General features: G+C 34.2%; 1 protein-coding gene across 1 annotated transcript; it reads left to right on the top strand.

Annotated features, from left to right (window-relative positions):
- The first annotated feature begins 2350 nt into the window (after window positions 1-2350).
- LOC107007362 (ubiquitin carboxyl-terminal hydrolase 6) lies at window positions 2351-15248 on the top strand. Its single transcript, XM_015205957.2, has 18 exons — window positions 2351-2508; window positions 3688-3833; window positions 3996-4031; window positions 4111-4218; window positions 4811-4911; window positions 6076-6202; window positions 6662-6721; window positions 6832-6899; window positions 7143-7193; window positions 9000-9108; window positions 9687-9775; window positions 10043-10112; window positions 11140-11220; window positions 11331-11426; window positions 11589-11637; window positions 12494-12613; window positions 12705-12779; window positions 14791-15248. Exons 1-18 carry the CDS (start codon window positions 2499-2501, stop codon window positions 14844-14846), a joined length of 1452 nt encoding a protein of 483 aa, XP_015061443.1. The 5' UTR covers window positions 2351-2498; the 3' UTR covers window positions 14847-15248.
- The last annotated feature ends 395 nt before the right edge of the window (window positions 15249-15643 follow it).

The following is a 15643-nucleotide window of genomic DNA, read 5'->3' as shown; positions in this document are numbered from 1 at the left end:
TAATGAGATCAAGGACAAACTCTACTAAATAGGTATTACGTTGTATGAAAATAAGGACAGGGTCATCTGGAAACTTTCCAACTCGGGGCAGTTCTCCTCTGCATCTACTTGGGATAACTTGAGGCAAAAAGAAGAAGTCAACAACTTCTATGGCAAACTTTGGAGGAAAGAAATTCCTTTTAAAATGGCTTTTCTAGTGTGGAGAGTCATTAACAATAAGCTCTCAACTGATGATAGAGTGGCATGGATGGGCATTGCCATTGAACCCAATTGCTAATGTTACACCACTCACATGCAAGAACTAATTTAGAAGATGTGCAACACATCTTTTGTCAAGGTGACCTTGCTAAGAGTATCTACAGACACTTTGCGGGCCCGCTGGGCATAGGAATCAATGACAATAATCTCAAAATGATTCTTCTTAGTTGGTGGAATCACAAATCCATCAATCTTATCCTGACTTCATTGTTAAAAATCTTCCTCAATTATTTGCTGGGAAATTTGGAAATCAAGATGTTATAAGTTTGAAGGAACTAGACCCTCTAGATGCAGAACCAACTCTAATATTGTTAACTTCATTTTGCAATTGTGCTTAAAAAGAAGTGAAGTCGTTCAGAATACTTGTGCACTTACAGAGCAAAAGAGCAATTGAGAAATTCACTTCGCAAGTGCTACCAGCAAACTGAAGGAACACATCGAAGAACCTGATCCTTTTACAGAGTTTATGTGTTAGTAGTTTTTTCTTTGTAAATGAGTCTTGATGTAATCTTATTTCAGTGAGTTATAAACTGAACTAGGAGTGTTTTCTTCAGGTTGTAATAACTTGAAGAGTTGGGAACACATACCTTGGGAGGTTTGTGTTGAAGGTTAGGAATTAGAGTTAGTTCCTAGGATTACAAGAGTTGTAGTCCAAATCCATAACTTGAAGTTAAGTTAGGTTGCAAAGTTTGTAATTTATCTTTTGTGGAGGCGCGTAGTTGATTTAGTGAAGTAGGAATTAAATCCTGTAAGGGTACAGGTCGTGGTTTTTACACCTTTTGAGCCGGGTGTTTCCACGTAAAAATATTGTGTTTTTACTTATTGTATTTACTGCTTTGTTGGATTACGTTAGGCAACCTGTTTCACACTTAACTGAAAAGTTAAAACCAGTAAATTATTAGGTCGTGTAGAATATCAAATTTCTTCATCCCTTTGAGGATCGATCAATTAGTGGATCCATATTAGCAGAATATATTCTATGCCTTTTAAGGATAGAATATCCTATCCAATTGAAATCGTAAGTAGAATATCATCAGCTCAAACGATATTTGTCGGTTGAAAGAAACTCCCTTATAATTAAATCTACTATCATGACTTCACAAATATAATATCTTAACTTTATCTTCAAATCGTGATTGTAGAGATCGTTTCATCTTCGAATTTGGAAAGTAAATTCACGTGTCTAATATATTGATTTTTAATATGCATTCATTTATGTTACTTTGCTTTTATGGTTATGCTTATCTACCTACATAATTTTATCAATGTAATGACCATATACGTTTCTTTGGCTGCATTCTTTTATTATGTAACTTAAGGCGTTTGTCCTCGTACTCGTGGTTGTAGCTAAATAGAGTGAGACATTTCAGTTAGCAAGGGGAGTCCTCCTCATTCAAGGACTTCATGAATTTTTCAATAATTAGATCAATTGATAGTTTTGTTATTATTTTAAGATAGTTAGGAGTTAGATTCGGATTTAAATTTTAATGTACATTTTATATTTCAAATTTGTTTTCAAATTGAAACGTCTTAACAAGTGTTTAACTATAAATATTTTTTTTTCTTTTTGGAATTGAATTTCAATGAATATTTTCTTGAGCTTTATTTCAAAAATTATGTTTGGCCATAGAAAATAGAAAATTATAAAACTTTGAAATTCAACTTCGAGTCGAATTATAATTCTTTTTTGTTTTTGAAATTTAAAAATATCATAAAGTTATTTTTATTTTTTCACTCTAAATCATTTACAAAGGGACAAAGCTAACTCGAATCATTATCAATAACTAAACACGATTTAAATTTCAAATATTTTTTTTTTTGGGAACATATGATTTTAGTTTCAAATACTTTTTCTTTACTTTGCAATGACTTCTTTTTAAATATTTGTAATTTATAATCGATATGACCGTTAGCTCATTATCTTAACAAAAGTAAATATTATTTTTTTTAAAAATACTTAAGTCATATTTTACGATGATATGATATTTATCTTAACAAAAATAAATAAGGCATAAAGTACTTTTACATTTTTACCTACATTTTTACCTCTTCTAGTTTTTATTAGATAACATCTCCAAATATCGGAGGGCTTCCCCTATACGAGTACGAGTATAAAATAAACTCTTCGGTGGCGTTTGCCTGCCCTTCTCTACAAGCAAACATCACACAGGGCAAATTCTAAACAGAGCGAGAAACCTCCGTCGAGTCCCGATCCTGCCAACGGCGAAGCTCCGACAACCATGGTGACAGGTCAGAACTTTCTCCATAACTTCTTCATATCAGTTTACTCTACTTTGAATTTGAATTGTTATGCCACATTGATGGGAAAATTCACGCTTAGATATCGATTTTCCAACGCAGAGATTTGTTATTCATGCTTTGGTTAGAAGTATTGGTGAAAAAAATTATAATTTTTAGTTTAACGGATCCTAATTTGTCTTTAAAACTCAAATTATTTAGTATTTGTAATGAAATGGACCTGAATATTGTGTACTATGCGGAGGTATTATGTAGCGAGATTCCACATAGTTTGAGATTGAGGTGTAGTTGATTGATTGATAATCTCGAGTAATAAAAGCATGTGGAGATAGTGGTGGAGCTTATACATGCCCTGATTGATTTTCATATTGGTTTCTTCTAGGGTTAGAATGTGAAGGTGGCTTCTTTTTTCTATTTCAGAACATGCTAGAACTTTTTCAAGTTGGCGTGTGTTTTGAGTTTTCTTTTCTTTGGCAAAAAAGTTTTCATTTTTTTTTTGAACTATATTCTAAGTAAAGGCTTGAGAGTGTTTTCCAAATATTTTCTGAAAAAAGTATCTCTATTTTTACTCACAATGCAAAAAGAAAAAAAAATACAGTTATCCAAACATTGGAGCACTCTGATGGTGTTAAGTTCACACATCTTTTTTTTTCTAGGAGCAGATTTTTTATATTTTGGATAAGTTAATTGATGTATGTTTGAGAAATCCCTCTGGTGTTTCAGTTAGTTATCATCATTGTAATAGTTTAATGTTTGTCCATTTTTGTTTAATTCATGGTGGTTCGTTCAGACAGCACCACTACGGTATGCTGTTGATTTGGGATTTTTTTGAAGGATTATTGGAGAAATACAAAAGTATAATGGACTCAAACTTCACTACCATACAGAGTAGCATTACTCATGCATAGTGTATAGACAAATGATCAATATCTAAAAATAGAAACTGTACTTCTGATGTGCAGTATTTGTCACATTAGCCTACCAGATTGTAAACTCCTAACTATAACTAATTTAAGACACATCCATATTTCAAAAACTAACTGTACCTTCACTCTGTGGAGGAACCTGTTTTCCCCCATTCAGAACCCCTTTTCTTGTTCTCTTTTTGATTGTGTACTTGGACTATAAAGGCTCTAATTTTCTCCTCGTAAATCTGGTGATTGGTTGCAGTAAGTGTAAAGTGGCAAAAAGAAGTCTATCCTGCTGTGGAAATTGACACTAGCCAACCTCCATATGTTTTCAAATGTCAGCTGTATGATCTAACAGGGGTACCACCTGAAAGGCAAAAGATAATGGTCAAAGGTGGTTTACTGAAGGTATTTAATTCTAGTGCTGCCCTTGGTTTGCTATACCCTATTCACTTTGCAGATGAAGCACAGAAGTCATTTGTGTTTTGAGGAATGCTGAAATTCTCTGCATGTAATGCTTTGCTTGTTTATTTTGTTGGTAACTCTTGGATGATTTTCATGGTTATTTAGGATGACGCTGATTGGTCTAGAGTAGGAGTAAAAGAGGTACATGACTTCTCATTGCATCTCTTTCTATTTTCTATGCAATGATGTGTCAGTTATTAAGAAGCATGTGTATTTCTAGGGGCAAAGGCTGATGATGATGGGAACTGCTGATGAAATTGTGAAGGCCCCTGAGAAGGGTCCTATTTTTGTTGAAGATATGCCTGAAGAAGAGCAAGTGGTTAATGTAGTAAGTTTTCTTTACACAACTCTTGTTGCATCAAAAAGACAGTTTCAGGGTTGCATAGATCTTTATGTTTATTGTTTGCATAGTCTGTCTTGTGGCATATTTATACCAGCAGATACATGCTATTTGATTCGTAAGTAGAACTTTACAGAACTTGTTTTGTTCATTTTACTTCCCAAATGCAGTAGTATTTTCTTTCATCCACTTCTTTAAGCTGTGCACTCATTGCCATTTTCAGAGGGGCTTAGTAACTCTATATGTAAATATTTTACTAGTTTCCTGTTTAAGTTATATGTGTGGGGCAAAGATAATGGGTGTTTAAGCACCTACCTTTTTGCATGTAGATCCTCCATTGAAAAGCAGTTGCTTTTTCCAACTTCTCTACGTGCAATTAAACCTTGCTAAAATATGTAATTCTCTGTTCTTGTTCCGCGAGCACAAGTAATTTGGTGGATTTGTAGTGCTGATCATATTTGTGTTTCTTCATTTGCACATTTTGTATGAGAATTGCTGTTTTTCATAATGCCAAGGCTTTAATTTATCCTTTTAATCCTTGGCTGAGTGATGAGTATTGCTATAATTTCGTTTGCTCCAGGGTCATTCAGCTGGATTATTTAATCTTGGAAACACATGCTACATGAACTCCACAGTGCAGTGCTTGCATTCAGTTCCGGAACTGAAGTCTTCTCTGACTGAGTAAGCCTTTCCTTCTTGCACCCATCCTTTTTTTTTTCCTTTTGATAATGGTGGTGCCCAGTCCAGATTGTGTGCACCTGTACTTGCTACCTCCGACTAGTACATGTACGGGTAGCTTCGTCTACCAAGGCTTGGGCAAATGATAAGAAATCATTGAGTGTTTTAGTCTCACTAGGATTTGAGCCTTGATCTTTAGGGTCTGCATCCACTTCATCAACCACTAGAGGACACCCTTGGGTGCAATTCCCCCTTTATTGGGGAGTCTTTTGGCTTAGGCTCGAGTTCTCTAAACTTGATGAGGTTCAATATTGTCTTCTTTAGTTTTGGATTGGGAAACAACTTACGTCTAGTTTGATTCATTTGCACTTTCTTTGTTTAGGTAATTTGATCTATTTGTATCTCATCCCTGATTCCTAATTTTGCAAATAGTTATAAATACTCAATATTTTACTGTTCATGAATTATGTCAGTCAAAGCAATAAATCCAATTTTTTTGATGTAGTTCACGTTGTATGGCATCACACCTAAAGAGTAAGTATTTACAAAAGAAAATGAGGAAACACCACTAGTTGGTTGAGAAAAAATTGGAGAAATAATGCCCCTATCTAACCGTAGCTCAAGAAATAACGCCTATCCAGCCTCCCCTATTTAAATGTGGACTGGCTTTGTGGTACATGCTCCTTTGAATAAAATCAATCCCAGTTTAATGTGATTTGAATCAATTTAAAATTTCAAAGCAGTTGACTGACCGAATATGAAGAGATAATATGATTAAAATCTACCATCCCTGCTTGTATATTGTTCATAATTTGGACAACGAGAAATTTTAGATGTTTGATGACTGCTCACTCAGCTCAGGAAATTAAATTTAACAGAAATGAGGCAGAATAATCTGTTTTAGAATTCATATATTTCCCCCAAGGACCTTTTGGGGCCATTCCTGTACACTGTATATATTACTGCAATCCCTTAGTGTTAATTAGTTCTTGACTATAATTTATCATTCCAAGAGGATAGTAAGATCATATTGGCTCCTACTTGGTACAGAGTATCATACTTTCAAAAACACTCCAATAGAGATTGATATCTCACATGCTTTTTATACATGATTAATTGGATTTCTCGTGAGCCTGAGATTTTGAGTTTATTTGTTCTTCTTGCTAGGTATAATCAACTGGGTAAAAGCAATGATTTGGATCACTCATCTCATCTCTTGACAGTTGCAACAAGAGATCTATTTAATGACCTTGATAAAAATGTGAAGCCAGTGGCACCAATGCAGTTCTGGATGGTACTTACATTAATTTCTTTTATCAATTTTCTTAATTTCTTCTTTGATTATGACTTGGTAAACTTGCAAGATGTGTTTGGACTTCTGGACAAACTTCTATACTTCAGGAGGTTGTGCATGCAGAGTAGGCACTATTTGCCAATAAATCCCGGTTAACAGACTTAGTTCTTTTACCTGCTTTGGGGTTGAACACTTGAACTTGATCTATTTTGTCATGACTTTTGTGTGCAAATGTAAAATATCTTGGTTGGATGTGACTAGAGTTGCTTAAAGTGTGGGGTGGTGGTCTGTTATCTACTTGATCAGTGCTTTGTCCAATTGGCGTCACTCATTCTTGCCCTGGGTTACTTTAATTTATATGAGAGTTATAGGGGCCTAATGTTCATCTATTCGCCGTTTTAGTGTTTTCTCCATGTTAGCTGCTCTTCTACTAGCATTTGATTATGTTTATGTCCGCAGGTTTTGCGGAAGAAATATCCTCAATTTGGCCAGCAGAGCAATGGAGCTTTCATGCAACAGGTTCCAAATTACCTAAGCTTAGCATAATGCTTCCTTATTATTTAAAACAAAGCTTACCACCATTGCAGTGCTATATAGTGGTCCTACTGACACTTCCTGAATAATCACAGGATGCCGAAGAATGTTGGACCCAACTACTTTACACCCTTTCCCAGTCTCTTAAATCACCGAATTCGAGGTACTACATCTCCTCTCTGGATATTTCTTGCAGATGAAATTCCAATTTTAATAGTTTGTTGAAAAAAAAAATACCATTTTTAATAATTTCCATGTTTTGTTTTGCTAGTTTGTTTTCCTTCCTTCAGGTTGGGACATATGGCCCTTCCTTTTTTTTTTTAAAAAAGCATGAAGGAAAACCATCCTATGTGTACATTGTTCTTTATATCATGATTGTGATTGCACTTCATCTTGATACTTGCAGTGAAGGTCAGGATATTGTGAAGACTCTCTTCGGTATTGACTTTGATAACAGGTATTTCTGCATTCAAATGATGTTTACCTTCTATTTAATGGGAATGAGTTCAGGCATTAGTTTTTGATGTTTAAGTTGCTTCTAGTTATTTTCTTACCTTTTTTGTGCATGGAATTAGTTATGCACCTAAATATAAGAAGAGACGGGTGAACTTACTGCTTACTGCTGTATGTGTATTGAGATTAGAAAGAATGCAGCTAGTGGTCCTAGGATGTTTTTTGTTCTGATTATCTTCTTGAGCAATCCAGATGAGAATAAACATCCTCAACTTTTACTCGGGCATATTGTGCGTCATGTAGTTGACAACAAGAGATGAATTGCATGACAATGAGAGATGAATGGTGAGGCTCTTAGGTTGAAATGGTTGTGGAGGTACTCACAAACGCCTCAATCCTACTTGGTAGCATCATCAAAGATCAGTATGGTGAGGAGAACAAATGGACTACTAAGGAGGTGTCTTTTCCTTATGGAGTTGGCCTGTGGAAGTCTATAAGGATACTTTGGCCTTTTATGAGGAATCACACAATCATAATATTGTACAATGGGTGCAACACTTCCTTTTGGGAGGACATATGGTTGGTTTCCCCAACATTCATGGGCTAACAGTTCATCAACAGAAGCATATTGATGAGTTATGGATCCCTCAAGGTGGAACTTCCGATTAGGAGGAATCTAAATGACTGGGAAATACACTTACTAAGTTCTTTGGCAAGCTGGAAGAGTTCAAAGGCACACAGGAAGGAGTAGATAAATTATGGTGGAAAGAAGATAGCAGGGGCATGTATTAGGTGGACTTTGCCCACAAGTTCTTGAACCAAGTTAATCAACAGATGCATCATTGACCATGGAAGCATATATAGAAAGTGAAATACCTTACAAAGTTGTATATTGCACTTGGCCACTGGCAAAGGAAGCTGTTTTGACTCGAGAAAATCCCAAGAGGAGGAAGATCTCTCTCTGCTCTAGATGCTATTTATGTGTGAAGAGGCTGACAGTCGATTTTTTTCCCATTGTAAGATAACAGTCCAGCTGTGGCAGATATTTGTTTATCTTAGAGGAGTTGCTTGGGTAATGCCATGCAAGATTACTCATTTGCTCTATAGCTGGGAGGAGGCTGGAATAGGATCTTTGGACAAAGACAGATGGAGGATTGTCCCTGATGCACATTGCGTCTGTTGGAGAATATGGAAAGATCTAGGTGTTTTGAAGACAGAAGCAATGAAAACACATAGATCAAACTGAATTGTGTGATATTCTTTTGCTTCTGGTGCACTCATATGTACAAGACACTAATTCTATCATATCGATATTCTAGTCTCTTGTCAGAATTTTGGATCAGGTTTTCTTGTTTTTTCTATGCTTGTAAATATGCTTCTCAGTATAACCTCTGTACTGTTTTAGTTTAATATATACAAATGTTACTTTTTCAAAAAAAAAGTTGTGAATAATTGAAGGTCTGGCTGGTCTATATCATTCTTGGTGTATTTCAGTAAGCTATACTTTTCTGCTGTAGCCTAGGTCTATGGGCTAATATGCCTTGGCAGGCCCTAACTGAGTGCAGTAAAGTTGGGAAAGATCCAATGGCCATCCCAGAGTTATCACATGTTCTAAATCATCTAACTGATATCCCGTTATTTTTCCAGTTAGTGCGGAAGCTGTTTAGGTTTCATATCTAACTTGTGTGTCTTTACTCTACTATTTTGATGGGACTTTGGTGTGTGCTCCATATGTGATATTAATTGTGCTAGATACAGAAGAAAATGGCTTGCGTCTGTCTCTTATTCTTATGACACTGATATTGACCAGGATCCATTGTGCTGAAAGTGGTGAAGAAAGCACAGAAACAGAAACTGTCTATTCCCTTAAATGCCACATTTCGCAGGAAGTTAACCATTTGCACGAGGGTTTGAAACGTGTAAGTTTGGTTCTTTCCTTCTTTGTATGCTCTAATTTCTAACTCCAGTCTTGTTTGTTCCCTAGTGTTTTGTATTACTGCTAAGTTCTGTTTCAGCTTCTTCCTTTTGCCAATGTGGTATTCATTCAACTTGAAGGAGAACACAGTCCCTAAGTGAAAGATGCCGTATCTAATTCATAGAAATTTATTTGGTAGCTGCATTAAGGATAACTAATGCTTAGTCCTAAAATGGTTGGTTGGATGGAGAAAGTCTCATAGGATGCCTCACGGGGCCCACATATACTGCAGGGGTGGAGTGGGGTCTTTGCCTTTAGATTTTTCATGGCCTCTTATCCATTGTGGGGCCTACTTGTTGAGGTTCATGCAATTGTTTGACGTCAGATATGGGCTGAGCCATTTGGGCAGAGCAAAATTCAGTACCATGCCACCTCAGAATGTTCTAGGGTGGGAAAAGATGTTTTGGAGATCTTGTTTAAGTTGGTGCTTCCAATCTTCGATGATGTTTATAGTGGAGATCTGGTATTTATCTGTCTGAAATGATTTTATTGCACTCATATGCTCATTGCTTTACTGAACAGGGTCTGAAATCGGAACTGGAGAAGGCATCTCCTTCACTTGGACGCAGTGCAGTTTATGTGAAAGACTCCCGAATCAATGGCTTGCCAAGGTATGAACTGGCTTTGATTAAATTCCATTGCATGAGAGACTTGTGTATGATCCGTTATCTGAATCCATGTTCCTCCCATAACAAAAGTGTCTTTTGATGTGTTGAAGTAATTCTCATTTCTAGCATCATTTTCTTTCACATTCTACTTTCTTGGGGGCCTTTTTGTGCTCACACTTTTCTGGATATTTTCTATACTGTTCAGCTCTGATTATTGAGTGTATATACCGCAGTTGTATCATATTTTTACTATTTTCTTTTGATGAATAGATACTTGACCATTCAGTTCGTCCGTTTTTTCTGGAAAAGGGAATCAAATCAGAAGGCAAAGATTCTACGGGTATGTTGACTTGCTCCTCTTCCGTTTCCCATTATTCAGAATGTTGTCTCCTCCTTGAAAATAATCAACAAGTAGGTGGAAGAGGGGGATAAGATCATTTTACCATGTATAAACTGGGGAAAGAAGTTCCATGTTTTACTTTTTATGTGAGGGTGACCCACTCTGTCACATTTAAGTTCTTTCAAGTCTTGTCTCCTATCTGGATTGTCAATTCCGAACTGTATATTTTAACTTTAGACTTGTTTGTGGTGGTGTAGGCATGATAGTGACCTTCCAATAGAAAATTGATTGAAACCTCTCTTAAGTTCATGTTATGATGTTGGAGCAGGTGTAACTTGGAAATAATTACACAGGGGAGTTTTTATGCTTCAATGACTACATTTCAGCAACTAGAAATAATAAACAGCTAAGAAACTTCTTCAAGTAATATGCTTTCAGGAAAATGATAGTGCTTGTGGTTAAGAGTTCATTGAATATGGGACATGTCTATAAAAAAATAAAGGAAAAGACATACACATTCGATAAGTATGAGATTACAACCATTTTTAGCCAATATTGGCTAGGTTGGGTTCTGACTAACTTTTTTTTTGGGAGAAAGGTAATAAAGGATGTATAATTAAGGTTCGTATTAGTTCCACCCATTCATAAACCTTGACCATTCATACATCTTTGTGCACAAGTATAGAATGATCGCTTCCATTTCCACCCATGGCTTGTAATTATGTGACAACGAGGAGTTGTAAATCGTAAATCATACATGATTGATTTTAGATATATCAGGATTTTGGAACTCAAATGATGATGTAGGAAGCACTTCGAAAAAGAATGATAATCTAGGAAACTAAAATTAATGTACACTTCAAACAATAGTCATGTCTCTTATTAAAACTCGACAGTTCTTGCTTTCTGTAGTAATATAAGTTAGCTTATATTTCAAAATCTTATGTTATAGTTTCTATATGTATTGGGTCGCTCATTGCTCTAAGATATAAGAAATGGTAATCTTAAAATATGTTTATGCCATCAGAAAGTGGATTACCCATTGTCGTTGGATGTATATGATCTTTGTTCGGATAACCTTCGCAAGAAACTGGAAGGCCCCCGCCAGGTATTTCTTTTGCCCGTTTTTGATATTTGTCTTTAAGAAATAAGGATAGATCCTCTTGGCCCTCTTTCTTTCTCTTGCAGTGTTGTAACACAGTCTAAATTTCCTGCTAGGTTTTGAGGGATGCAGAAGGTAAGAAGGCTGGTTTAAAAACAAGTGCAAAAACTCCAGTTACAACTGACAACGACACTAAAATGACCGATGCTGAGGTATGAAATTGATCCTTCTACTGTAGGAGTAACTCAAGGGGATAAAGGCGGACCTTTGGGGCCCACTTATGGTGGATTTTACAAGGTGGTTGAAATGGGATACTTTTAGAATGTCTGAAAGTAGCCTTTGACTTGCTTCGTTTTTCTTTATTGTTTATACAGGAATCATCTAGTGGAAGTGGAGAAGCATCTAAATCTACATCCCAAGAAGGTAGAAGAAACACTTCCTTTCCCTAATAATTGATGACATAATAAACGTATGGTTGTAATTTGTAAACAAGGCTGGCGTTACAATTGTAGTATTTGGGGGAAAAATCATTGTTATGATCTCTTCCAACTCATTTAGCCTTTTTTTGCTTTGAAGAAAACTCTATTCGTTAATTGTGGGGTATAATTTTGCAGTAATATTAGAGTTTCCATTAGTTCTTTGGGGTTCTTATGACAATGATGGTCAGCCTTGGGTATTCAAACTTCTTTTTGCAAGGTCAATATTAATATTTTTGATCCGACCAAGCAACTTCCCATTAATAGTTTTGGGTTCCAATAAAGATTATTAACTGGATCAGATTTATCCCTTTTTACATTACTATATGTCCCTTGATGCCTCAGGACGTTTTCACAAGTTCCTTTGGAAGGCGACACCTTTGAATTTATAGAACAATGGAAGTCTTTTAGGTTTAGCTTTGTTGGTATACTTATACTATATTGGTGTTTTCTTGGAGTCTTTTAGTTTGTTTATGCATTTGTTTGTATGTAGAAAATTTTTAAGAAGTTCTAGCACTAGATAACCCTGTAACTTTCTTAAAAGACAAATTTTTGAGGGTTGAAATGAAATAGGCCCAAATGGAGCATCAGAAATATCGAGGACTTATGCGAGTGACTCACTAGTTCCAGATTTGGCTGCAGTAGTTGTGAATGGTCACTTTTTTATCAACAGTTTGTTTCTAATATAGAAGGAAAGCTAGTCTAATAGCTCAATTTGGGATTTCAGTTATGAATGAGGAGTTGCAGTTATTTTCTTAATTTTTTTTTTCAAATGAGGCTCCAATTAATGAACTCCATTTCAGGTGTTCTGCCTGAGAAGGAACACCAGTTGACTGGAATATATGATTTGGTGGCGGTGCTGACTCACAAGGGAAGAAGTGCCGACTCAGGGCATTATGTTGCCTGGGTCAAGCAAGAGAACGGTCAGTTTAACTGGGAAGATATTTTGTTTTAGTAACTGTTGCTTTTGGACTACCATCTGATACAATATATTGAAAATCTCATTGAAAACAGGAAAGTGGGTTCAATTCGATGATGACAATCCAATCCCGCAGCGAGAAGAGGACATCACTAAACTTTCAGGGGGTGGTAAGTCAATCATTTGTGTATTATATTATGCTTGGCAAGCCTATCTCTTCTTGAAGATGCAAACCAGACGGTATATGACTTAATTACTTGAGTGAATCATTTTTTAAAAAAATTACTTATTTTAGCTATGCTCTGATTATTACCATTTATATCAATATAAAATAATATTATATATTATTATAAGATTTTTTTCTCGTTCGCTCTTTCTCTTTTTTCTCTGCCAACTTTTTTCTTTTTGTTGCTCTCTCTCTCTTACTTTCTTTTTATTGTTTTTTTTTCTCTGTCAACTTTTTTCTTTTTGTTGCTCTTCTCCCTTACTTTCTTTTTATTGGTTTTTTTTCTGTTTTGCTTTCTTTTTGCTGTGCACTCCCTCGTTACTTTTTTTCCTTTAGTTTCTCTCTTTACTTTCTTTCGTAGAGTAGTCAATAATTCGTAGAATGAATAAAATTTGTATCAATAATTAATTAATTAAACAAATAATTTAATCGTAACAAATGAAGACACATAATAAATTGAAAAATGAATTAAACTTGAATTTAAAATGTATCACATACATATTAAAGTTGAATTAAAAATGTATTACACACAATGGTCTAGAGTAAATTAAACTTATATTAATAATGAATTAAACAAGTAATCAAATAGTAATAAGTAAATCAAAAAATTACAAAATCAATTAAATTGCTTTAAAATTGTATTACACAATATTAAAGTTAAATTAGAAGAGAATTTAAAATGAATGAAAAACGTAAGTAACAAAAGACAAGACAACAATCTATAAACTCATATTATCCATGAGTAAAACTTATATCATATGTATCTTATAGATTATCTTTGCTTTTATCACTAAGATAATCAATTAATTTAACAAGTAATCTAATTGTAACAAATGAAGAAACATAATAAATTGTCAAATGAATTAAACTTGAATAAAAAAAATGTCACACATATCAAAGCTGAATGAGAAGCAAATTAAACATGAATGCAAAATGTAGCAAACGAAAGAGCATTATGTGATTTGTAAATTGAATAAAACTTGTATCAATAATGAATTAAAGACGTAATTCAATCATAACAAATCAACCAATAAAATGCAAAATGAATTAACTTGTATTAAAAGTCCATACACAAATATTAAATTAAAGTTGAATTAAGCATAGATGAAAATTGTAATCAATGAAACACAAAACAATGATCTGTAGAGTGAATTAAACTTATATCAATAATGAATTAAACAAGTAATCTAACAATAACAAATAATAAACTACAAAATGAATTAAATTTGCATTAAAAGTGTATTACACAATATTAAAGTTGAATTAGAAGAGAAAAATAATAATAAATGAAAAACGTAACTAACGAAAGACAAGATAATAATCTATAGATTGAACTAAACTTGTATTGTTTATGAATAAATTATAAACTTAACCAAAATCAATTATAAACTTAACTAAATCCTCTTAAAATTGGGATATAAACTCCAAACGACATTTCACTTATTTGTAGGAACAACCTATCCAAATTAATCACAAATCATAAAATTGAATCTTTATAATGACAATCGATGATTAACTCTTGTTTCTATAATTTTAAAATTTTGAAATTCCTATTTGAGAACATCATATTGTACAATTTTCTGTTTTTTCTATTCCTTTTCATGTCGTATTTTTGAATAAAAATAGTGAAATATAGGAAAAAGTAATTTAAAATAATTATTTAAATGAAAATTTTAAAAAAAATAAAAAAAGAGAGGAAGAAGAGAGATTGACACAGAAAAAAAAGAGGAAGAGAAAAAGCGCAGAGAAAGAGCGAATAAAGATTAACAGTACAATTTTTAATTCTTAAAAATTGTTATATTTAGTTAGAAAAATTATGTTGACATAAATGGTAAATATTTTTTTAATATGGTACATTTATGTGATTTACTCACGGTATATTTAGTTGCTTGTGCAGCCCGAATGTATTGATCATTTTGTGAGTTTGTTGATAAAAAAGCCTTATTTGGTTTCAGGTGATTGGCATATGGCTTATATTTGCATGTACAAGGCCCGTGTTGTTCCTATGTGATTTGAAGTCTTTGATTGGGTTGGTTTCACATATTGGACACTGATGTATTCGAGCTGGTCACATTATACATGATTATTCGGTACTTTTACATCGACTGTACTTTATTACATTTTGCGCTGAGTTGGGCGAGCTTTTCAGGCTTACTGAATGGTGAATTCAGGCAATATAGACTATTACATCCGACTGCATTCTTGGATAAAAGTGCGTTTGTTCTTGATTATCCATTTGTTGGTAATTGGTGCTTTCCTGATATTGCAGCAAAAGTGATTTTCAACTAAATGCAAAACAAATCGTGCTTGTTCTCCGTCTATTTATATGTATGTTAATTTGAATTTATATGGATAATTTGTTTTTTACAAGTTGATAAACTTGTGTTTTATAGAAAAATCTTTTCTTTAGTGAGTTTTCGGAAGTTTTCTTTCTGGTGAATGAGTTGCTACTTCTCTCAATTTATAATCCTAGCGTACTGTTCTTTGCTTGTAGTGATCTTTTTCTTCCCAAGAATATAAATGTGTCAGATTTGTGAAACTTGGATGTTTCCACTATGATTTATGATGTAGAGATCTCCTTAAAAAGGAAATCGAAGAGTAGAAGTGTGTTTGGTATGAAGAACATTTTCATGGAAAACAAGTTTATTGTCGTTCAAGAAATACATTTGTAATCTAACAAAATACTATGGGGGTGTGGTAGGACGGTCAAGGGGTTGGAGTTTTAAGGGTGTCGGTGGGTGGGAAAGGATACAATAAATATAGAATGATTAGTGGATGAGAGAGGATATAACAAAAACATAGAACGGT

Source organism: Solanum pennellii, chromosome 12 (genome assembly GCF_001406875.1).
Source record: "Solanum pennellii chromosome 12, SPENNV200".
Taxonomy (NCBI): Eukaryota; Viridiplantae; Streptophyta; class Magnoliopsida; order Solanales; family Solanaceae; genus Solanum; species Solanum pennellii.
This window is presented reverse-complemented; position numbering and strand designations above follow the sequence as displayed.

Coding starts and splice junctions, on each gene's coding strand:
- LOC107007362 (XM_015205957.2), top strand. Junction 4,032..4,110: donor CTAGAGTAGGAGTAAAAGAG/GTACATGACTTC, acceptor GTGTATTTCTAG/GGGCAAAGGCTGATGATGAT. Junction 6,203..6,661: donor CACCAATGCAGTTCTGGATG/GTACTTACATTA, acceptor TTATGTCCGCAG/GTTTTGCGGAAGAAATATCC.